Genomic DNA, 24,655 nt, shown 5'->3' on the forward strand with positions numbered 1-24,655 from the left:
GGAGCAATTAGTACATCCTTGGAGGTGAGAATTAGAATTAGAGAATTAGATTAAACTTGTTTTCAACTTCACTACAAAGTACAGAGTACAGAGTACAGAATACAACATACAACATACAACAAGGCACAAGCATAAGTGTACCTGCCGACGCGTGTCGATTAGCGTCTCCGCAAATCCGAGTCCGCCTTCTCAACCTTCCAACACTCTGGATTCTGTTTAACCACTTACCATTTACCTCCGACCATTTACCTGACCATCTTTTATACTTTCTGAGTTGTGCTCCCTAAAAACCAATTCAACCTCAGTGGATGCGCCGGCGACGGAACCGCGATGTTCCTTTAGACTACCGTATCAAAACAGTCCAGTCCTCGAATCGAGCCTCCTTTCCAGCCCCCAAGTGGCATTCGATACATATTAAACAGTAGACAACCAAAAATGTCTACCAAAACCTCTCCAGAATCTTGGGACCCCAGCCCGGGCCCGACCTCCGGTTCCACCTCCGCCTCAAATGGCAACGGGACACTCACTCCTCCAAACGATGTGGAAATGAAGAGCTTGCGCCCTGATCCCCCAAAGGCTCAATCCCTCTGGGGGAGGATATTATGCAGTTGGCTCGGATGGGGGAGATTGGCACTATGCAGAAACTGTTCACGGCTAAAAAGTTCACCGCGAACCACCGCGACGAGGAGGGGATTACACCGCTGCATGTTCGTTACAACCCAGCACAACGTACAACCAAGATCTCTTTACTAACCGCATTGTCTCTTTCTAGTGGGCGGCAATCAACAATCAATATGCGATGTGTAGATTCCTGATCGACTCTGGGGCCGACGTCAATGCCAAAGGAGGAGAATCGGTGGCAACACCAGCCATGTGGGCTGCCCAACGGTGTCATTATTATATTGTGAACCTCCTGCTCCAGAATGGAGGGGATCCCCTCCTGACGGACGTTCAAGGATACAACATCCTACACCTCGCGACCATTGATGGCAACGCTTTCCTAGTCGTGCTGCTTCTACACCAAGAGATCCCTGTGGACGTTGTAGACCAACAAGGACATACTGGGCTGATGTGGGCTGCATACAAGGGGTATCCTGCCTGTGTGGATTTGTTCCTGCGATGGGGCGCCAATGCAAATGCCGTGGACGAAGGTGGCTTGACACCGCTTCATTGGGCGCTGGTCAAGGGCTCGATGCCCTGTGTTCTGAAGTTGCTTGAATACGGCACCGACCGTTTCGCCAAGACCCGCGATGGAAAATCACCTGCAACTGTGGCGCAGGAGATGAACACCCTGCGTGTTTGGTACCGCTCGCTCAACGAGCGTGGTTTTGAACCTGATGGCACCCAGAAAGTGGTGCCTCTGGGCCTTGCAAGCTTCGTACGCAACAAGAGCATCATGGCCAAGTTCTTCTTCCTCTGGCCTTTCTTGATGATCCTGGTTACCATCTGGATGCTCAGTAACCTGGCGATTTTCGTTGCTGTGCCCCTCGTTCTAGTGACACTATTCGGGATGCAGTATGTTGCACAGCAATTTGCGAACAAGGGGCCTATGGAATATCGCGTTCTGCAAAAAACACCATATCTAGCTGGTGTCTTTGCAGGTACGTTGTTCTGGGTTGGCTTCCGCTATGCTTTCAAGGTGCTGCCAGCAACCTACTCATCGTCGCCGATCCTGAACATCTTGTTTGCAGTCTTCTTCTGCTTGACTGCTTATTTCTACATTTTTTCCATGGTCCAGGACCCTGGTTATGTGCCGAAAGTGAGCAGCAGAAATCAACAGAGAGAGATTGTTAGGGAGCTATTCGAGCAGTGGAAGTTTGACGAAGAGAACTTTTGCATCCCCTGTATGACACGAAAGCCACTCCGGAGCAGGCACTGTCGGCGTTGTGGGCGCTGCGTTGCGAAACATGATCAGTATGTGTGTCTTGATAGTTTTCTCTTGGTCTGACCACTAATTCTTGAATAGCCATTGCCCATGGATTGATAACTGCGTTGGAGCGAACAATCTCCGCCATTTTGTTCTCTATATAGTCTCCCTCGAAGTTGGCATCATCCTGTTTGTGCAGCTGACTATTGCCTGTGAGTACTTCGTGACGAGGGAAAATATTACCGAGGATCGGTCAACTAATATGATACAGATATCAATTCTCTCCCCGCTCCTACCAATGCTACTTGCAATGTTATCAACGACACACTGTGTGACTACGCCTCCCGCGACCCCTTCACGCTGATTCTTAATGTGTGGATCACCCTCCAGCTGGTCTGGGTCACGATGCTGTGCGCCGTCCAGCTCGTCCAGATCTCCCGTAACCAGACAACCTACGAGAACATGCGCGGTCACCACGTCGACAGGTCCTACCCAAGCTCCCAAGCCTTTGCATCGGCCATGACCGCCGGAACCACGTCGATGGAAGCTGCTGGTCTTTCGGCTTCCGGACAAGGACCCAACCCGGCCCTCGGCGGCCCTCTCCCACACCGACGGAAAAATGGCTGCATCCAACAATGGTCATCTCTCCTCGGAATCGACGCTTTCTGGACCACCGCCAAGGACGGCCTCCGCGACGGACCTCAAGCGGCTCGCCCCCGCAACCCCTTCTCCCGTGGTGTTGTCACCAACTGCCGCGACTTTTGGTGTGACCCGGCTCCACTCTTTGGTAAGCGTCAGACTGGGGCAGCGATGCTCGGCGGCGAGGTGATAAACTACCATGATATGTACGAAACGCCAATGCGCATACATACCGGCAACCGGTCCAACGAGGGACCTGGCTACCGCAGCGTTGCCGGCGAGGACCCCGAACGCATGGTGTAAGCCGATCTGAGATCCGAGCGCGTTGGCATATGTTTTTTTGATACCAGATTCTGCATTGATATCCTTGTACTCTGTGTTTTATTATGCAAATCAGCGCGGTGTTGCATTATTGGAGCTGCACGTGGCACGAGCAAATGTTTGCATTTTACATTTAGAACGGATCCTGTACAGTTGACGTCAGACATTAATGATTTCTTTTACTATATACTATTATGGGAGATGACTTGGATTTTGAGCAACAGGAAGAGACTATCTGGTATACATGACCAACCCGCTTATAGCGTCCAAGGTCCTCAACCTCGATCCCTTCCCCCGCAAATTCACATTCCTGTCAGATAAGATAGATCGTCTCTTGGCCCTGCATTGACCCTGCAGCTAAGCATCAAACGCATTGCATAAAAGCCGAGTTCCGGATCTTCTCTCGGGGTTTCTGGAAAGATACCTACCTGGGAAGGGCAGTGCTATTCCGTCCGAACGGGGCTGATTGGTGCGTCCAACTGGGTCTAGGTCCAGGTACATATGATATGTATTGACAGGTTTACACTTTACATTACGCATTACACTGTGAAACGTACCTGCATGGGAGCTCTGGGGGTGCATATGCCAGCGCACACTAGGTGGCAAGGTACTTCTGTAGCTTACGATCCTGGCACTCTGGCACTCTGGCACCGGGGATAGCGGCAGTAGTCAACCTTGGCTGCAGGGTTGCAGCCTTTCAGGGACGAGGAATGCTTGACGGCCGAGAGTCCAGTGTGGCCTGATGTTTCTTTGGTGGGCCTGAACTTTCTCATAATGTAGCGGTCAAGGGTACAATGTTATTATACGGTATAGGGTTCATTCAACGGCTTTCAATAATGGAGCTCGAAACAAGTCCGAATCACAAAAGCCCAATCTGAAACCTACCTCGGTATGAAGACGAACGACAGACGGGGGAGACATCCGATATCGCCGAAGAGAGAGCCGAAACCTAGTGGGAAATTGAGGAAGATCTAATCTCTCGGGTACCGGCCTAGTCCATGGATCTATGGAGACAAACACGAGGCATATGCATGGATGTTATGGGGTCTTTTGAGTAGAATACAGCATCTATTATGTAAATCAGCACAGATTAGGTATGCGAATTTCTTTAGGGGAAAAAGGGGTACAGGATCTACATGTGCTATAATTTATATATTTTTGATATAATTTATATTGTCGTACGATGTGATGCCTATGGAAGCGCGGTTTCCGATTACAAAAGCAAAGGATAAAAATTTACAATCACCAAAATCATAACAGTGCGTATGTGGGATCCATCTCGGCAAAGACGAGTCTCGACTAGGCAGGCGATGGAGTCTTAGGAAGCCACTTTGACTTAGTGCGGAATTTCATGAACTGTACATTGTACATTCCCACTAGGTATTGTATGAAGACAAGAGAAGTTACCCAATTAAATTTTTTTTTCTTTTTTAAAAAAGAAAGACATCTAGTAATATAAAATACCGAAAAAAAGCAAAAGAAAAAAAGCAAAACTGCCCAGCCAAGTCTTCGATCAGATAAAAATTTCAACTTATCTGATCCATGCAGGACCCACTTGCATTTATCTGATTTGATGTGATTATGTTGTATTGACCTTTTGGACTCGGGGATTGTCTATTTCGTTTATTTCTTGATTTCGTGTTGAAAGAAATAAAATAAAATGTCAGAGAAGCAAAGACCAATCTATAACAATACAACATATCATTAGTACTTACTACTAGACTTACCACCCCGAATTGGGATCGGCACCGATCAGCGTCAGCTTGATAAGCGATGGATTTCAGTTTTCCCAGCTTGTCCCGCAATTGCCAAGACAAACATATTTTTCAAACATATTTTTCGATAAAAAACTGTTTTTACCGTACAACTTCCGATCGGAACGGTGTACGGAGTACGCCGATTCTACTCCACAAGCTTCGGTACTTATTACCTGCCTGGGGTTTTACAGGGACCGTAAGTTATGATCGGTTTGTATTCGTGGGTTTGGAAGAAATGAAATTGAAGGGAAAAAAAAAAAAGAAAAGCTCATCATTAATGCGAAAAAAAAAAGAAGAAGAAGAATCTAAATACACAGGATGTCTAAATGTTTCACCTAGAACAAACAGCAAAAGGGAGGGGGTCATCATCGAGAGCTGTCTCGCCGGACATAATTTAAAAATCTCGGCCCACTTTCCAAAAAGCAAACCCGAGACACGAAAACGACGATCATGTCACATTTTGTGTTGTTTGTTTTTTCCCCCACACCTTTTCTATAGCATAGCGCGCACCCGGGTGTCCTGCACCGAGGAAGCGCCTGCTAACTGATCCGCAAAGACGGAGTTAACAATCTCACCACCCCGCACGGCCAGCACCGACAGCAAAGAATCACTCAGACCGTGGGTCTTCTCATTGCAACCCTGCAGCCAGATACCAGCCTGCGCACTGACCTTGGCACCGTCGAGCGAGACACGGTAATCCCGGCCAGGATTCCAGGCCGATGCGCCGGCGGGTCGCAAGCTACGCACGTTCTCGAGGAGTCCCTCATGCGCGTCGCGGAGGTAGCCCGTCGCAACCATCAGCGCATCAACATCCAACACTTCCTTGCCTTCGCTATCATTCTTGACTGACTTGACATGGATGCGCATGCGGTTCGATGCGTTGTGATGTTCGATCCGGGCGACCTTGGTCTCGGCGAGGATGCGTTGCTGCCATTGTGTCTCGTCTGGGTTCTCCACTCGCTGCAGGTACATGTCGTTGTAAATGGACTCGATCAGTTCCAGGCGAACCACACTGTAGTTGGTGGCTTTTTCGGTAGCAATGCGTTTCTTGCGTTCTTCGGCGCTCATCTCGTAGAATTTGTCTACGCGCTCGGGGTTGAAGATTTCGTTCACACTAGAAAAAAGAAAAAGAAGGTTAGCTGGGTTTAAGTTCTTTCAGAGCTGGGTATTTTGTGGAAACGTACAAGGGAGAGTCATCACTGGGACGTAGAGCGGTATCACGGAGGATCAGGGTTGTGCGCGAGTTGGGGTAGCGGCGGTGTAAATCGTGGTAGATCTCAGCGGCACTTTGGCCACTGCCTACGACGGCAATGTTATAAGGGGCCATCTCGTCGTTCAGCATCTGGGGCAGGTGAGTGCAGTACTTGGAGGAGTGCATGATGCGGGGATCCTGGGGGAAACCAGGAGGCATCTTAGCCTTGCCACCGAGGGCAATGACGACCTTGCGGGAGTTGCGGGAAGAGATCTCGCCAGTACCGGTGTTGCGCGAGACGACGGTAAAGAATTCAACAATATCACGGGAATTGGTGGGACCAGGGACAACCTCAACCACTTCCTCGCCGTAGTTGACGACGTTGTCAAAGCGCAGGGCACACCAGCGCATGTAGTCCTCGAATTCCACACGGGCAGGCAGGAAAGTACCCAAATTGGTGAAGTGAATGAGACGCTTCTTGTGGTGCAGGTAATTGAGGAAAGTGAAGCTGCTGCGGGGATCGCGCATAGTAGCGAGATCCTTCATGAAAGAAATCTGCATACGCGAGCCCGGGACTAGCATACCGGAGTGCCAGGCGAATTGGTTCTGCTTCTCCAGGAAGCAAACCTTGGGCTTGAAGTTGGGGTCTTTCAAGGCACCCAGGGTGGGGTCCATAGAATCATTCAGGGCAATGGCAACAGCGAGTGAAGCTGGGCCGAATCCAACACAGAGCAGATCGTGCATCTCATCCGCGCCGGTGGGTCGCAACAGCGACCTAGCTGACTGGGGTTGGGTGCGTGGCACCATATCGTTGAGGAAGGAGAGCTCCGACTTGCGGGTAACGGGCTCCATGACGATTCCAGAGATTTTTTTTTAAGATCGAAAGGTAAAAGGTAAGAAAAATGTCGAAAAAGTGTAACTATATACAACCGAAAAGGGAAATCCAAAAGCTTCAATGGGGTGTTTTTTTTTTTTTTTGGAATCCTTTCCAAGAAAGAAAGGAAAAGCAGGGAAGGGAAAAAGACTTTATATGGTTCCTCTCGAAGAAGAGCGGATCAGATAACCTGACCAAGTGGATCCTTTCCTGAAGGTCTCTGAAGCCCTCGCTTGAGCTTTTTTTGCCAAGTTTTCGTATTTTCTCTGGTTCGGGTGTTTTTTTCAATTTTATCAATCAGTGAAATCCCGTCTCCACTGGGGAGAAGATGGTTTGATGTTTCTTGGTTTTTTTTTCTTGGTTTTTTTTTTTTAAACCTCAAGGTGATACTATTATTTATATTATTTATATAATATATATATATATACTTAACCATATTAGATACTCCACTATATGCAGGAAGATAAAAGAAGAAGTAGAAAAAGGTTCGATGCTTCATGCACATCAACTTGATCAACCAGAGCACAGCCATTTGTAATTCCTCGAAACCCAAAAAAGGTCTTACGGCCGATGTCGGGAATAATCGAGGGATCGGAGGGGAAAGAGTACGTACTTAATATGGTAGTCGTACCTAGGTATATAACTATAACTATGGTGCATGCACGTTGGTGACTTCTCTTGGCAACGCATGGGACTCGTTTACAGTGGGGGCTGCTACAGGAAAATTCCTCCGGAGTGTATTGACTGGGTTATGTCTGTTATTTCTTTTTTGTAATTTCTTTTTTGTAATTTCTTTTTTGTTGTTTTTTTGCTTTTTGTTTCTTTACGCTTGAGTATTTGAAGTGGGGGAGGGGGAGGTAACAATGGTATTATATGAGGCTGTTATTGCTCTTACTAGTTATGTATTAGTTATGCAAATTAGTTACAGACATATATACATGTACTAGTAGTATCTGCATGTAATTTTCTTTAATCTAACGGTAACTATATGTAGATTAACTAGTTATCCTGTAACTAGTTATGTACTCTGTACATACATATATAGTTAGTACTAACGGTACCTACAGGGATACGTCATTCATAACCGGACACAGCCCTACTGTTTCAGCTGATTCAGCCGAGTGATGGATGTTGGGTGGTCTGATCTTGAGATTATGTGTACTTTGTACAATATATAATATAATATAAGCTATAACTATATAACTATATAATAAATACATACATGTAAATTGAGTAGTATCATAAAATAAATAAAAAAAACAATAGAGGGTAATAGAAATAAAATACTAAGGATCCAAATATTCCATACATGGACTCCGTACCTTCAAATGTTCTCCCCACCTCTCTTTTCCGCGCTTGGCTCGCTAGAAGATCATACAAATCCCCATGTATGGTCGTGCCCCTCGATTTTGCTTTTTTAAGACCGAAAAATCCCCTTTTTAAAAAAAGAAAAACTTGTATGTGGGACTCGTTCATTTGGCGCGCTTGCCTGCATACGATCTTCTCCAGCCACTCACGTTGCACCTAATTAGATCGACTAAGCAGACTACTTCCTAGGTACCTAGGTATATACTTTACCTCGAATATGTATGTGTGAGGGAGAAAGGAAAATAAAAAATCCCACTGCACAGGTCATGGACCGATTCACTCAATTCCCCGTCGTCAATGACGATGGTGGTGATGTTCACATCCAACCCTGGCAGATAGATGCCCAACTCCCCTCCGAGATATTTGCTTTGTCATGGGCAGTCTTGCTACGGGCATTCACAACAGATGAGAACCCCGTCTTTTTATTGAACGGTACGCCAGTCAAGGCAGATCTATCCGCCCAGACGGTTCGACCAGCAGATCTGGCTGCTGTATCAGACCTCTCTACCAAATATACAGCCGTAGTGTTGAGTGGTCCTCCGTTCAGTGACGATGGACCATCCCCGGCCTTGCAGTGGACCCTGGACCCCGCGACCCAGTTGGGAGCCTTGTGTGCGACCGGAGGCATGGACGCTGCTTTCCTGTATCAACTGGGCAACCAGCTGAAGCAGATCGTACAAGACCAGGCTGCCCAGAAGGGTATGCAGGTGACACTGTCGGCCACTGAGCTTCCTGACCTAGCCATTTCCAATTCCTCACCCTCCACACTGCCAGGGCCTCAACTTCTGCACGAGCTTGCCCTGCGCGGGCTCAACGATTCAAACCACGCCATTGAATTCCTCGCGGCGGATGGAAGCATTCGTTGCTTGTCATACTATGACTTGGATTTGCTTTCCTCGGAGCTGGCGAGGAAAATAGCTCGTGCTTCGACGACCTCACTGGCCCTACAGAAGGTTGTGCCAGTACTTCTGCCCCAGTCTGTGGAACTGTACATCTCATGGCTGGCCATTCTCAAGGCTGGCGCAGCTTTCTGCCCCTTGAACACCGATTCACCCACAGATCGCATTGAGTTTATACTGCAAGATGTGGCTGCATCTGTCGTGGTCACAAATGATGCTCTTGCAACAAGGATGCCACTGAAAGAACATATATCTATTCTTACCGTGGACGATCTCCAAACCAACGACGATATCACAGAATCATGCTTAGAAACCAGCACACCCACTGATTTGGCATATGTCATGTATACATCTGGCTCCACGGGCCGCCCCAAAGGTGTCGGGGTGTCCCATCTTGCTGCTACCCAATCACTCCTTGCTCATGATGATTTGATACCCCCTTTCAAGCGCTTTTTACAATTCGCATCTCCCACCTTTGATGTTTCCGTGTTTGAGGTCTTCTTTCCCATGATGCGAGGATCAACCCTCATCGGCTCTGAGAGAGAGAATATGCTTCTTGATATTTCCCATGTGATGACTATGATGAGAGTCGATGCCGCTGAATTGACCCCAACGGTGGCAGGAGAGTTGCTGCGCACGCGAGCCGCAGCTCCATCTCTCCAGGTGCTCCTCACAATTGGTGAGATGCTCACCAGACATGTGGTAGACGAATTTGGCCAGTCTGAGACCAGAGTGGGAATTCTCCATGGAATGTACGGGCCCACTGAAGCAGCAATTCACTGTACCGCTGCCACCCATTTCCAGGTCAAGGATCGTGTCAATATGATTGGAAAGCCCTTCAAAACCGTTTCCGCATACATAATGGCCCTACCTTCCAACGACGAGCCATCCTCCACGGAGCTTCGACCCCTTTCATTGGGCCAAATTGGAGAGCTTGTGGTGGGCGGTCCTCAATTGGCAGACGGGTATATCAACCGGCCCGAAGAAAATGCCAAGGCATTTATAGACAGTCCAGTGTATGGCCGACTGTATCGCACGGGAGACAAAGCCCGCATACTCCCCACCGGGGATATCGAGTGCTTTGGCCGAATTTCCAGCGGCCAGGTGAAGCTGCGAGGCCAGCGGATAGAGCTTGGCGAGATCGAGCATGTCATCACCAGGGCCTCCGGTGTTCGCAGCGCTGTAACCATAGTCATCGACGGGAACTTGGTTGCATTTGTCCTGGTTACCGACAAAGGTACGACGGACAGCAGCCTCCGAGATGTCTGTCGTCAGCTGCTACCTCGCTTCATGATTCCGGGGGAATTCGTGCTCGTCGACCAATTCCCCCAACTTCCCTCGGGCAAGACCGATCGTAAAACACTAGAAGCCGATTTTATTCGCCACCGAAGCACCGCTCAGGCTTTTGATGACGAATTTTGCCGAGATGAAAATGAAGAGTCTATCGCCTCGAGTGTGGCTGATGTACTAGGCCGACGAATTTTGTCGACAGAAAGCCTGGCAGCAGCTGGCCTTGATTCGCTAGCAGCAATCCGCCTAGCGTCCCATCTCTTGGATGCAGGCATCCGTGTGGGTGTAGCTGCCCTGCTGGAGGCCGACTCAGTGGACGGGATTTGGCAGCTTGCCACCAGCCTTGAAGCCGCGACCCCGACCGAGGATACGCAATCAGCCCTGCAAACAATTCTCCAACTTGTTTCAGATGCAGGTGCAGCAAGGGTCGACTCGCTGGGTTTGAGCGAGCAAATTTTGGAAATCGTACCATGTAGCCATATCCAGCAGGCTATGATCTTGGAGACTGTTCAAGACAACAAGGCATACTGCAACTGGATCGAGCTAGAATTCGAGGCGTCGGTCAGTTTAACTTCGGTGAAAAATGCATTTGGTCAACTGGTGGACCACAATGAAATCCTGCGCTCTGGATTTGTGGAAATCGGCCTCAAGGATCACTCATATGGGCGCTTCACCTGGAAGACCCTTGACAAGCAAGTTTCTGTGCAACAGGAGTTTGACTACGATTTGAGCCTTAGTGCGGGTCACGATGTCTTGAACCCCTTCCGAGTCCAGATCAAGGAAGGGGAGGATCATCTCCGCGTGCTAGTGCATATCCATCATGCCCTCTACGATGGATGGTCTTGGCAACTCATGTTGAAAGATCTCAGAAGTATCTTGTCTGGGGAGGAGATCACTTCTAAGCCTCCATACAATGTCGTCGCAAACTTTTTCATTGAGCACAAACTGAACAAATCGGCAACAGAGTCCTCAACCTACTGGCGTGATCAGCTACAGGGAATTTATCCTGCACCTCTCCCTACTTTCTATGGAAATTCAGATATTGTACATGCTACTGACAAGGCTACTCGCGTGCTGGACATATCTGTATCAAAACTCAGCGAAGTGTCCCAGCATCTTCGCGTGAGCCGACAAACCATTTTCCAAGCCGCGTTTTGCTATATTCTCTCTTCCTATCTTGGGATTGGCGATGTTACCTTTGGAACTGTGTTTTCAGGCCGGACTTTGCCCTTAAAAGGCATCGAGACTGTTCTCGGGCCCTGTATCAGAACTTTACCTACGCGCATGAACCTCGACAAAATGCAAGACGTGACGGACCTCCTATTGGCCATACAAAACATGAACCGCAGGTCGCTCGAACATGGAAGTCTTCCTCTTCAGGATATCAAGAGGGCTTCTGGTATCGATTTGGATCGCAGTCTCTTCGATACAGCGCTCGTGTGGCAGGAAAGCATTTGGTCAGATGATCACCAGGGCTCGATGTTCCGGGAAGTTGAAGCAGGGGAGTTTTTGGAATTTGCGCTTTTGCTGGAGTTTGAGCCACGAGAAGAAAACATTTTGGCCCGCGCGACTTACCAAAAGTCGGCCCTACCATTCGGGCAAGCTATGATCCTCCTCGAGCAGATTGATTCTGTGGCCTCGATCTTGATTGACAAGGTTAAGCTTCCGATCCAGGAGATTCGATCGTATCTTCCCTCGTCAACGTTGTCTATCCAGCACGCAGTATCACGCGAGCAAGTTTATCCACCAAGCTTAGCATCCAGTGTCGAGATGATTGCATATGCAGACCCGGACCGGGTAGCGGTTGAGTTGATGCTCTGGAAGACTGATACCACTGCTCCGTTGGTTGAAAGCATGACTTACGGTCAACTAAACTCCCGAGCCAATGCCTTTGCACACCTTTTGCTCCATGTTGGAGTGACGAAAGCCGATCTAATAGCCATTCATCTACCAACGTCCATTGACTTTTACGTTGCCGTGCTTGGAGTTACCAAGGCCGGTGCTGGTCTCCTCCTACTTCCCCAGGCCTCTTCGCGGGTAATTCATTCTATTCTCTCCACGGCGAAATCCAAGTTTTGCATCGTCGACCACTTGACGGAAAATAATCATCGCTTGGATTCTTTGAAGTCCCTTCAGCTGATTCATATATCCTATTCACTGGATGTCTATCATGAGTTCAATATTCCATATACTAATGAAGGGTCTGATGTTGCCTATGCTGAAGTGACATTAATTGAAAATGACTTGACTGAAAACATCGCCATCTCGCGCCAAAACCTGCAGAGCAATATCAATGCTCTCTCAGACTTGTATCCAACGTCAACTGGATCGAAAATGTTCTCATGTCTTCAGGGATCAGGTGGTAAGTCTTCCTTCGGATTTTGTTTTCCAGCTTATTTTTCTGACAAGAAAGTAGCATCAATTTTCCAGACATTCTTCGCTTGGCACGCTGGCGTGACATTGTGCTCAGCCACAGACTTGATCATGAAGACTCAGATCGAGCAAGCCTGTCAAGATATGAACATAACGCACCTTCACTTGCCTCCCATGCTCGCCTCCCGTATTGATCCACAAGCAGTCCCCAGTGTGCAATATCTTCTCTCTTCCGGCGAAGAAATGACTCCCAAGCTCCATCGCAATTGGGCCGACAAAGGTCTTCATCAAGCATACAGCAACAATGCAATGGTTCACGCATGTACTCTTTGTTCCAACATGCAAGCATCGACCTATGTTCGGAACATTGGTAAACCCCTGAAGAGCACATCTGCGATGATTGTGGGAGGTGGAGATTTACTCGGTCTTCTTCCTCGCGGCGCCATTGGAGAATTATGCTTTGGCGGAGATCAAGTTGGGCGCTGTCTACCCCACTCCGAGCCATCAGTGACTGGACGATTTGTTGACCATCCTGAATTTGGTTGGATCTACAGAACCGGTGACTTTGGAAGACTGCTTCCTGATGGTTCACTCATTCTTTCTCGAAGTTCCGGCCTCGCACAGTCGTATGCTCCGTCTATTGATCTTGATGAGATTGACCGTGCTCTTATGTCCTTAGAAATGGCCCAAGAATCAGTGAGCATGATTTTGAATGAGCCAACACTGCGTCAGCAGCGATTGGCAGTATTTTGGGTTCCCTCGACGAAATGCTCGGATTCTGTGCAAATCGAGAAAGCTACGAATGATCTTTTCAAGGAGCTCAGCAAGAAACTCTCTTCTACTAACCTTCCATCCCTTCTTGTTCTCGTGGACGCGATAGATCTCACTGTGTCCTACAAGACCGATCACTTTATGTTGAGGCAAAGGCTGGAACAACTGACAACAAAGGAGCTTGCAATATTTTCACCAAAGCTCAGTGCCGATAATCATGGTGACAGTTTTACCGAGCTTGAGAGAACCATATCTGCCGCACTATCGGCAGTTACTGGCAGCAACGAGGACAACATCCGGAAGCACACGTCTTTCTACAGACTGGGTCTGGACTCTCTTTCTGCCATTTCCTTCTCGCGGAAGCTGCAGGAATCTGGATGTGGAAGAATTGCTGTATCCACAATCCTGCGCCATAGCTCTATTGCTCAACTTGCAGCTGTCATTCCTCCCACGACCAACGGGTATCAGCCCGAACAGGCTGTGGAACCCGCACCACCAACGGTGTTTGATGAAACTTTCACTCATCAAGTAGAAGATGAATTCAAAGCTGCAGAAATAACCGTTCAGAGCATTTATCCTTGCACTCCACTTCAGGAGGCTATGCTTGCGGCTGAGTCTGGTGGTCATTCAGCTTATTTCAACCACCTCCTGCTTCTTGTTCACACTGATGCTGACGCTATGAGGACAGCATGGGCTAAGATTATGCAAAGACAAGACATTCTCAGAACTTGTTTCACGCAAACGAATGATAAGCGGTTTGCATATGCTCAAGTTGTACTGGATACAACGGTCTTGCCGTGGTCCCATATTGAAACTTCCTCTTCTGAGCTTGAGAATGTCATCAAGGCGAGCAAGTCCAAGTTCGAGGGTCTTTCTCCAGTCAACGGCCAGTTGCCCTACTCGCTGACTTTAATAACCGATTCGGCTGCGCATAAGACACATCTTCTACTGTCCATTCATCATGCACTGTACGACGGAGAAGGTATCGCCCAGTTGTTGCAGGAGCTGCAGCTGTTGCTTTCAAGCCAAGCATTGCCAGCAAGCCCTCCATTCCGCAAATTCATCGATTACATGACCTCTGTTGACTATGGATCGTCGGACAAATACTGGGACCAGTACTTGTCCGGTGTTTCACCGACCCTCCTTTCCACCCCCGAGCCCACAGCCAATGCAGATGAGTCGGCATCACAGCAAATTCATACATCCATAAATGGCTCTTTTGCTTTGTTCAAGCAGCAATGCAAAGACCTCTCCGTAACCCCCTTGAACATCTTCCACGCTGCATGGGCCAGACTGCTCTCTCTATACACCGATTCCTCGGACGTCTGCTTCGGCAATGTCTTCAGCTGCCGAACCATTCCCTTGGATGGCGTGGATCAGATAGTTGGGCCTTGCTTCAACACACTCCCAATTCGAATCAAGTCCTCCTCAACTGCAACAAATAGTGACATCATGAAATTGTCCCAAAGGAGCAATAACGACATTTTACCTCACCAACTCAGCCCTCTGCGGCGTATTCAACGGCGTGTTCTTGGCGATGGCTCTCGCCTCTTCGGCACGCTGGTCATTTTCCAGAACAGAAATACCGATCTGGATCCGAAATTCTGGGAACTTCTTCAGGACGAAGGAAACATGGGATTCCCCTTGATTTGCGAGATCATCCCCGACGAGTCTGCCGACAACATCCAGATCTGCCTTCACTTCCAAGTATCGTATATCTCGCAAGCCGTGGCTGAGAAGATCGCCCGGGACTTTGTGGCCCTTGTTGGACACATCACTCAATATCCATCTGCTCAGGCATCCGATAAGCGGCTATTGGGGACAGACATTCCTCGAGTCTTTGAACAGAAGGTGTCCTCCACGCCAAACGCTGTTCAGTTCCTGACTAAGTCTCGCCAAAAACGCCCATGGTCCTATCAAGAGGGCATCGTCCGCGACATTCTTAGCAGATTTTCAGATGTCGACTGGGATAATGTGTTCCAGGAAACAACGATCTTCCAACTTGGCCTAGATAGTATCAATGCTGTTCAGGTATCGGCGCAGCTGCGTGGATTAGGGTATAAGATCTCATCTGGTGATATTCTTGAGGTATGTCATATTGGGGTTTGCTTGTTGACTCTCTACTTACTGACTTCCAACAGGCTGCTTCTATTGATCAAATTGCTTCTCTTCTTACTTCCAGCGCGAAGGCTGTTGAGGAAATCGAGTTTGACTTTAGCCTCTTCCAAACCCATCATTTGCAACCTGTTTGCGAACAACTTGGGATTTCATCGCAAATGGTGCAGTCTCTACGCCCCTGTACGCCAGTTCAAAATGGGATGCTGGCGATGTTTACACATTCCCACGGCGAAGAGTACTTCAATCGAATGGCCGTGAGGTTCCCGGCGCCTTTGGACAAGACGATCTTGAAAGAAGCATGGTCTACGGTCATGGTTCGGCATGAGATGCTTCGAACAGGCTTTGTTCAATTGCGCGATCAGCAGAATCCTTTTGCTATGGTGACTTACCATGAACATAACGAACTGCCATGGTGCGACACCCCGACTTCCATGACAGACACTTCTGGTGTTCAGGAAAAGCACGCTTTGGAAAATCTCCACCGACCTCCATGGAGGATTGAGGTTGAGGCAGGTGACAACACCAGTATCATGCATTTCTCTGCACTGCACGCTATTTACGATGCTCAGTCTCTAGCTACCATATTTGCAGACGTTAGAGCAGCATATAAAGGAAAGGCACTGGCTACGCCGACTCCCGTCACCGAAACGCTCGGTCCTATCCTTCTAGAAAGCAAGAGCCAGAGCGAGTCCGCAAAATCCTTCTGGAAAGAACTGGCCCCAGAAGTGCAACCCTCCAAGTTCCCCGACTTACATCCCATCCGCGCAAACGAGCGAACATTACTCACCGCCTCCGTCTATTGCGCACAGTCTCGCAAGGCTCTTGAAGATGCCTGTCGAGATATAGGGGTCACACTACAAGCAGCGGGGCAAGCCGCATGGGCTCGCTTGCTCTCGGCATACACGGGCGAGTCCAATGTCACATTTGGAACCGTGCTTTCGGGTAGGAACCTATCCGCCGCTGCTCAACATGCGGTATTCCCGTGTTTGGTCACAGTGCCAACGCCTCTGCGTATTGAGGGCTCCAACCGACAGCTTTTGGACCGTACGTTGAAGCAAAACGCTTTGTTGGTGAAGAATCAGTTCGCGTCTCTGTCGCATATTCAGCGATGGCTAGGAAGCGATGAGCCACTCTTCGACACGCTGTTTGTCTATCAGAAGTTTACTTCGGATGTTGTTGGTACTGATGGGTGGAATATCATTGACGAGAAGACGAACATTGATGTAGGTATAATAGGCAGACGGAGTACACAGTTTTGCGGGATTTACACTAACATTTAATAGTACCCCGTCTCTATTGAATTAATTCCGCACTCGACAGTTCTTCAGATCTCGCTGAGCTACCGGGGCGACCTTGTCCCCACGGAGCAAGCAAGGATCCTTTTGAGTCAGTATGACAAATTCTTACAGGACACTGTCTTCCGTCCAGATATCAATACCACCGATCACCAGTTTGTGGGCAGCAGTTTACTATCTATTACCCCTGCCAAAGAAGCACCAATTCCCACCACAGTGTCTTTACTGCATCAGTTTGTCGAAGCAAACGCGCTCAAGATTCCCGAGAAGATTGCATTCGAATTTGCTTTCGGTGACACTGCAGACAACCTCCAGAAGAAGACTTGGACTTATCGTGAGTTCAATGAATGTGGTAATCAAATCGCGCATTTCCTGCAGGCAAAGGGAGCCGTCCCTGGTGGAATCGTGGGAATATGTTTTGACAAATGCCCTGAAGCCTCCATGGCCATCCTGGGTATCATGAAAGCCGGATGTGCATATTTGGCTATTGACCCTGGTGCTCCTATCTCTCGTAAGCAGTTCATGTTAGAGGACTCTGGTACCAAGATCTTACTTTGCAATCAATCCAAGATGGTGGAACTGGAGGGCCTTCCGGCTATTGACGTCGAAGCACTTGATGAGCCTGGGCTGCTTGATGGAGTCGCAACAGGGAATGTCTTACTTTCCCGTCCGATTCAGCCAGATGATACTTGTTATTGTCTGTACACCTCCGGTACAACCGGAACACCGAAGGGCTGCGAGATCACACACGATAATGCTGTGCAGGCAATGCTGGCATTCCAAAGATTGTTCGCAGGACACTGGGATGAAGAGTCTCGGTGGCTGCAATTTGCCTCCTTCCATTTCGATGTCAGTGTTTTGGAGCAGTATTGGAGCTGGAGTGTTGGAATCTGCGTCACGTCCTGTCCACGAGATCTGCTGTTTGAAGATTTGACTGGAACGATACAAAAGCTTCAAATTACGCATATTGATCTGACGCCTAGTTTGGCAAGACTAGTCCATCCCGATGAAGTCCCGTCCCTTTGTCGGGGAGTCTTCATCACCGGCGGAGAGGCGTTGAAGCAAGAAATTCTCGATGCCTGGGGCAAGCATGGTGTTATCTACAACGGATACGGTCCTACTGAAGTTACTATCGGGTGCACCATGCTCCCACGGATGTCTGCCAACGACAAAGCTTCAAACATCGGGCCACAGTTCGATAATGTTGGGTCGTATGTGTTCAGACCTGGTACGATGACACCAGTCCTACGCGGCAGTATAGGTGAACTCTGCGTCTCGGGACCTCTCGTTGGGAAGGGCTACCTGAACCGAGCGGAGCTCACCAAAGAACGATTCCAAGAGCTCCTCGAATTCGGCGATCGCATCTATCGCACAGGCGATCTTGTGAGAACTTTGCACGACGGAAGCTTCCAGTTCCTTGGCCGTATTGATGATCAAGTCAAACTCCGCGGACAGCGACTTGAGATTGGAGAAATCAACGAGGTCATCAAACAAGCTACACCTGAATTGAACGAAGTCGCCACCCTAGTCATCACGCATCCCAAACAATCGAAGGAGCAACTGGTCTCCTTTTTTACGACTGTCACCACAGACAAGAAACCTCGTGCCGTTGACGCTGGAGTCCGATCTTCAGAAGATGACCGCGCCCTGCTTTCGAAGATTAAGGACGCTTGCCGCACTCATCTTCCTGGGTATATGGTGCCTACACATCTCATCCCGATGACGCGCTTCCCACTCTCTGCCAATAACAAGGCTGATATGAAAGTGCTGAAGGGTATATATCAGGAGCTTTCTCTAGAGGATATTCAGAAATTGAGCTCGATGAGTGCTGGCCAGCCTACTGACAGTGTCCAAGAACAGAAAATTATCTCTGTTCTGGCGAGGTTTATTGATTCTTCTGAGAAGAAGATCTCTTCATCGTCCAGTATCTACGAACTTGGTCTGGACTCTATATCCGTTATTGCTTTCTCGAAAAGTCTCCGGGAGGCTAGGTTTTCTCAGGCTCAACCATCGATCATTATGAAGCGTAAGTCTGAAGTTTCTGGTATTGGCTAAGAATATACCTGACTAACAATCCACAGATCCTACAATTTCCGCAATGGCTTCGGCTCTACAGGTGTCTATCTCACCTTCCGTGTCTGCGGAAACGATCCAACGAAACGCCAAGCAAGGCATCGAGGCTTTCGCCCACAAGAACTCCCACGCTATCATCGAGCATATTGGAGCCATCCGCGGTGAGATTGAAAAGATTGCGCCTTGCACTCCGCTCCAGGAGGGTATCATATACCACTATCTGTCTAGCAGCACGCCGTTGTACTGCTCGTCTTTCACCTTTGAGCTCGATCCTTCGGTTAACATCGAGAATTTACGCTCAGCTTGGGATCAGGCACAGAGAGATGTTCAAATGCTGCGCGCCAGGCTTTTGCCATCACCGGACGGTTACGCCCAAGTCATCATGAAGAAAGATCCCCTTCCTTGGTTCCTTGCTACAGTCGGCACCAATGAAGAGATTTATGGCTTACGCAAACAACGACATGACCACTGGACCACTCAGCTTGACGGTCTTTCAACCAATCTATGGGAAGTCGGAGTTATCTCTTCCCCTGAGACATCGGTAATGTGTCTGAACATCTTCCATGCTCTCTATGATGGAAACAGCCTGGTCTTGCTACTCGAATCGGTTGCCCGGAATTATCTCGACCAGAGCAAGAGCTTGCAGTCAATCCCAGATTTCCTTGATGTGTTGCATTTGGGACCCCTTTGTAAAGACCCTGCTGCAGAGGCATTTTGGAAAGAACATCTTGCTGGCTGCCGTGATCGAGCTTTCGCCGATAACGGCCAAGTGGACAGCGCGCCAATTCTGCTCAAAATTCAAATGGATGCGATAGATCAGGTTGACCATCTTCGCCGGTCTCTCAATATCACAGAGCAAGCTGTTCTCCATGCCTGCTGGCTTCTCGCTCTCCAGCAGCAATATTCATTCGTGCCACCACTTGGTATCATTGCCTCGGGCAGGACAATTGATGTACCAGGCATTGCCAACGTTATTGGGCCACTGTTCAACACGATTCCCAGCAACGTCCAGCTGCATGGCTTGGAATTTTGGTCTGATGTCGCTCGGCGCTGCCATGACTACCATGTGTCCACCATTCCTTTCCAGTACACCGCACTGCGGGACATTGTGAAATGGCTCGGAAAGAATCCCGATGAGCGACTCTTCAATTCTTTGTTTGTCTTCCAGAGGGAAGATGATAAGGTCGAATCTCCCACAAAAGGTCTTTGGCGTACACTCGACTCAGAGGCCCAGCATGAATATCCTCTGGCCTTTGAAATTGTGCGCAATAGCAATCACTCTCTGACCGCCACTATTGCCGCACAAAGTCATGCGATGTCATCAGAGGACGCTCAGCAGATTTTGTATAAGTTTGAGCGAATTCTTTATGAGTTTGCGCAAGACCCCAATAAAGAGTTGCCCAGGATAAGCGGGGTGCCTCTCACGCAAGTCGTGACAAACGGCGAAGTGAATGGTCGTCGCGAGCTTCCGAGAGCACTAGGACATACCAATGGTGAACATACCAATGGTTCTTTGTTCGAATGGACTCCCCAGGCTTGCACAATCCGTGACGTGATTGAAACCCTTGCGGGAGTGGAGCCGCAATCCATCAGCGAGAACACATCAATCTTTGAAGTTGGACTTGATAGCATCGACGCCATCAAAATCTCCTCACGTTTGAGCAAAGCCGGCATCAAACTTCCCGTGAGCTTCATCATGCGCCACCGTACAGTGGAGGCCATGAGTGAGCACCTCTCAATGACAAATGGTCATACCAAAGACGGAACATTACCATTGCTCAATCAACTAGAGAAATCGTTGGCCAATTTCCTCGGGGCTGAAGGTCTTCTCCCCCCGAGCGCGATTCGAATACTACCAGCTACACCCATCCAAGAAGCTATGGTGGCAGAAATGTATGCCTCTGGGTACAAGCACTACTATAACCACGAAATCCTCGAGCTGGAGCCAGATGTGGACATTGAAAAGATGGAGCGGGCATGGAGAGCTGTCGTTAGAGCCCACCCTATCCTGCGTACTTCATTTGTTGAAGTCTGGGATCCGCAAATTCCTGTTTCATACGCTCAAATAGTTCACGACGAGGATCAAATTGACCTCCAGACTGTCCGTCTGTCCGGAGGATCTGTGGAATCCATTATAAAGACTCAGCGTTCAAGGGCCCGCAACGAACTGATAAGCAGCCCTCTGCTCTCTATAACCTTTGCGGTGGATGAAGATAGGCGGTACCTTGTTTTGTCAATTGCGCATGCTCTCTATGATGGCTGGTCAATCAATCTGCTCCACGAAGATGTTGCCAAATCCTATTCTGGTGCAGAGTGTTCCCGTCCGCCAGCTGATGAAATTCTTGAGCAAATCATTGCCTCCTCCGGCAATGAAGCACTTAGGTTCTGGCAAGCAACGTTATCCAACTTCACTCCGGTGTCATTCTTGCCTATGGAGCACGCTGAGAATAGCTCGGCCGTCGTTCACCGAGCAGAACAATCGTTATCCGTTCCACTGTCCAAGGCAGAGACGTTCTGCAAACGCCATGGAATTACTCTCCAGGCACTTCTTGTCGGCTGCTGGTCTCTTGTCCTTGCTATGCATGCCAAGAAGCTAGATGTGGCCTTTGGACTTGTCTTTTCTGGTCGGAACGTGGCTGACTCTGAGCATGTGATGTTCCCAACCATGAACACTGTCGCTATGCGAGTTATTCTTCATGGGACGCGGGTAGAATTGGTGAAGTATGTGCAGGAGGCTCTCCTGGCTATGTCGGAGCATCAGCATTTCCCGCTTCGGCGCGCCAGACCAGATACGGGGTCGCGGGCGTTGTTTGATACGCTTTTCATGTATCAGAAGAGACCGGTGGAAAATGTCGAGACTGGACTTGGGCAGGTTTTGTATAAATCTACCGGTGGGGCAGCTGATGTTGAATACCCTGTATGCGCCGAAGTTGAAGGTGTCGGGGAGGATCTGATTGGGCGGGTTGCGTGTCGTGGAAATGTTGTTGGGGATCAAGATACGCTTACGCTGTTGGGGCAGATGGGCGATATCCTTTCGTCTATTATTGATGGCCCATCTGAACAAACTGTCGAATTTACCAGCGAAGGAGTGAAGATTTGTGGAAGCGCGGCTTTCCAAGATGAGTCTGGACACGATATCGAGACTGATTCGGTGCCTCGGACACTCAATCACGCAGTATGGCTGCCCATTGAGTCAAAGATCCGCAAAGTTCTTTCCATTACATCCGGGATACCTGAAAACTCCATTGACAAGAGCTCCACAATTTTCGAGCTTGGTCTAGACAGCATCAGCGCCATCAAGGTGGCTGCACTCCTGAAAAAACAGTTCATCAAGCTCGCGGTCAGTGACATGATTCGGGCTGGTACCATCGAAAAGATGGCCAAAGCAGCCAACAGCAACCAGACGGAGTTCTCTGTCACAGATATATCGAGCATTCTTCACGAGTCGCTCGATGGCATCGATGTGGCGGAGCTACTACAGTCGCATGATATTGATTTGCAACGGGTGCGTAAGGTGTTTCCCGCAACTGCAGGACAGACTTATTTCCTCTCAATGCACACCCTGAACCCCGAGGTATTTTATCCGGAGTTCTACTATGTGGCAACACGACAATTGAGCCCTGAGGTACTCGATCGGGCCTGGGCTCGGGTCGTAAACCAAACCCCAATGCTTCGAACGACATTCGTTCCCACTGCCGACCATCGGCTATTGCCCTATGTCCAGATCGAGTTGGAGGCCGTGCACACTCCTGTGATCTGGCATTCCAAGTTTGATCGGAATCTTGTTTCAAAGGGTCTCAAGCAAGAATTTGGGGCAGTGCCGGTCGCACTGCATGCCTGTCAAACGAACAAGGGGACGGCGCTTATTCTGCAAATTCATCATGCACTGTACGATGCTGTTAGTCTACCCCATATCCTCGACAGACTTGTTACACACTGCAGCCAAGAGGGGGTTGTCAAGCCAAACCCCAACCTTGACCTCTCACAGCTCGTGGCATTCCAGCATGTTCATTCACCCGTGGATGTCCGGCGGCAATTCTGGCAAAAGTATCTAGGCCAGATCCCAACGGCGGTAAAACGCGGGGGTGGCTTCGACACTGTACAACATCACTACCGACCGGGCCTGGTCTCAAACATGGCCAGCATCGAAAAGGTTGCTAAGCGCCAGGGCCTTAGCATTCAGACCGTCTTTTTGGCAGTCTATGCTCGAGTACATCTGCAGAAATTCGGTGCAGCTGAAACGGTAGATGACGCAGGGTCTCACAAGCGGCTAGCTGTTGGACTGTACCTTGCCAATCGATCCCATTCCATCGAGGGTCTAGCCGAATCTGTGATTCCCACCGTTAACATCGTTCCACTACGACTGGATGACAAACTCAGCGATTCCAAAGACACCCTCCTGGAGGCCGCCCGCAGTATCCAAACTGAAATCAACGAGATCAGCCGACCGGAACACTCGGGTGTTTCTCTCTTGGAAATTGCCGAATGGACGGGGGTCCGAATCGACACTTGCGTCAATTTCCTGCGACTTCCTGAGCAAGAATTGGCACCCAGCAACGGTGACCCAGCAAAGTTTTCTCTCACGGCAATTCAACGCGAGGAGTTGGAAGATCTTAGCGGGGCAGTTTCAGAAGACCCAAATCGGATTAATGGCAATGGTGTAGCGCCACCGGGTGCAGCCGAGATGAGCCCGGACCTCGAGCCAAGCACAACGGTCACTCACATCTTTCAGGTAAGTGGGCAGCAATGCACATCATTCTTTTTTTTTCTTTCTTTGCATCTTAACGGCGATCGATCTTTATGCAAGTACTTACATTTTTGCAACAGCCTACGATCGATGTGGAAGCCGCCATCCGCAATGATCGGTTAGACTTGGGGCTCTTCGCACCGGAATCCCGTCTGGACCAAGATACGGCGGAGACTATGATCGACGCTATGCGACGGGAGATGTCTGCATTGGTGACAGGCTTCGAATCGATATAGAATGTCTAGTGATGCTAGGGATGGAACAGAGGGAACAGTACTCCGTATCCCGGGGTGATTCTACGGAGTATGGAGTATAATAGAGGTTTTTCTTTTTTCATTCTTTTTTTTTTTTCATGTGGATATTCTTTTGGTTATTTTTGCTTTTTATTTCTTGTTATTTCTTATTATTTTCTGCTATTTCTGTGGCTCACATATTCATGCATATGAGGCGTTGGACGTGTATAGTTTTCTTCTTTTTTTCTCCAATCGACTTTTATATCAAAAGCCAATCTGATTTGACGAGTGACGGCGGGACCCACGGACGGGACGGGCCCGAGGATCTATCTGTTGAAGCAGGGTTTAGGATAAGGGCATTATAGTGTAGTTAGTATGTTAGTACTTTATAACTAACTACGTAGTTAACTAGTTAGTTAGCTAGGGTCTCTTAGTTATACAAAGTAGGACTTATAGTTATGACTTATAGGGTACACTATGAACTAGGTTTCTTTTTTTATATACATCCCCCTTTAGCACCAATCGGACTCAACCCAGTAGGCTTGTTTTTTTTTTTTTTTTCTTTTTCTCACATTCCTCCGAGAATAGGCCTGATGAATCAGATGTGGACTTTAAGAGGCAGTAAGAGGGGACTGATGGCGCTTAAGCAAGGGGGATTTCGCGTGGCCTATCAGTTGGAGGCTTTTTTTTTTTTTTTTTCTTTTTTCCTTTTTGGATTATAAGAGAGTAAAGCTACAGAGAATTGATAATATAATTAATATATAAAAATAACATGTTTATGTTGTACCTTGATTAAAAAAAAAGAAAAGAGAACTAAATACAAAGGTATAGTCCGTAC

The 24,655-nt window shown here is 48.6% G+C and overlaps 3 protein-coding genes across 3 annotated transcripts; 2 read left to right on the forward strand and 1 right to left on the reverse strand.

Annotated features, from left to right (window-relative positions):
- Positions 1-435: 435 nt before the first annotated feature.
- Positions 436-2,809, forward strand: N7516_003015 (uncharacterized protein; the record flags this gene model as incomplete). Its single annotated transcript, XM_057215735.1, has 4 exons — positions 436-729; positions 773-1,914; positions 1,967-2,079; positions 2,139-2,809. 4 exons carry the CDS (start codon positions 436-438, stop codon positions 2,807-2,809), a joined length of 2,220 nt encoding a protein of 739 aa, XP_057077618.1.
- A 2,267-nt stretch (positions 2,810-5,076) lies between these two features.
- Positions 5,077-6,628, reverse strand: N7516_003016 (uncharacterized protein; the record flags this gene model as incomplete). Its single annotated transcript, XM_057215736.1, has 2 exons — positions 5,077-5,698; positions 5,769-6,628. 2 exons carry the CDS (start codon positions 6,626-6,628, stop codon positions 5,077-5,079), a joined length of 1,482 nt encoding a protein of 493 aa, XP_057077619.1.
- A 1,656-nt stretch (positions 6,629-8,284) lies between these two features.
- Positions 8,285-23,820, forward strand: sidC (nonribosomal siderophore peptide synthase SidC; the record flags this gene model as incomplete). Its single annotated transcript, XM_057215737.1, has 6 exons — positions 8,285-12,569; positions 12,624-15,439; positions 15,493-16,692; positions 16,753-18,790; positions 18,846-23,569; positions 23,665-23,820. The coding sequence occupies 6 exons, from the start codon at positions 8,285-8,287 to the stop codon at positions 23,818-23,820; spliced, it is 15,219 nt and encodes a 5,072-aa protein (XP_057077620.1).
- Between the last annotated feature and the right edge of the window lie 835 nt (positions 23,821-24,655).

Source organism: Penicillium verrucosum (genome assembly GCF_028828655.1).
Source record: "Penicillium verrucosum strain IBT 35672 chromosome Unknown utg000001l_segment0_segment0, whole genome shotgun sequence".
NCBI classification, from domain to species: Eukaryota; Fungi; Ascomycota; class Eurotiomycetes; order Eurotiales; family Aspergillaceae; genus Penicillium; species Penicillium verrucosum.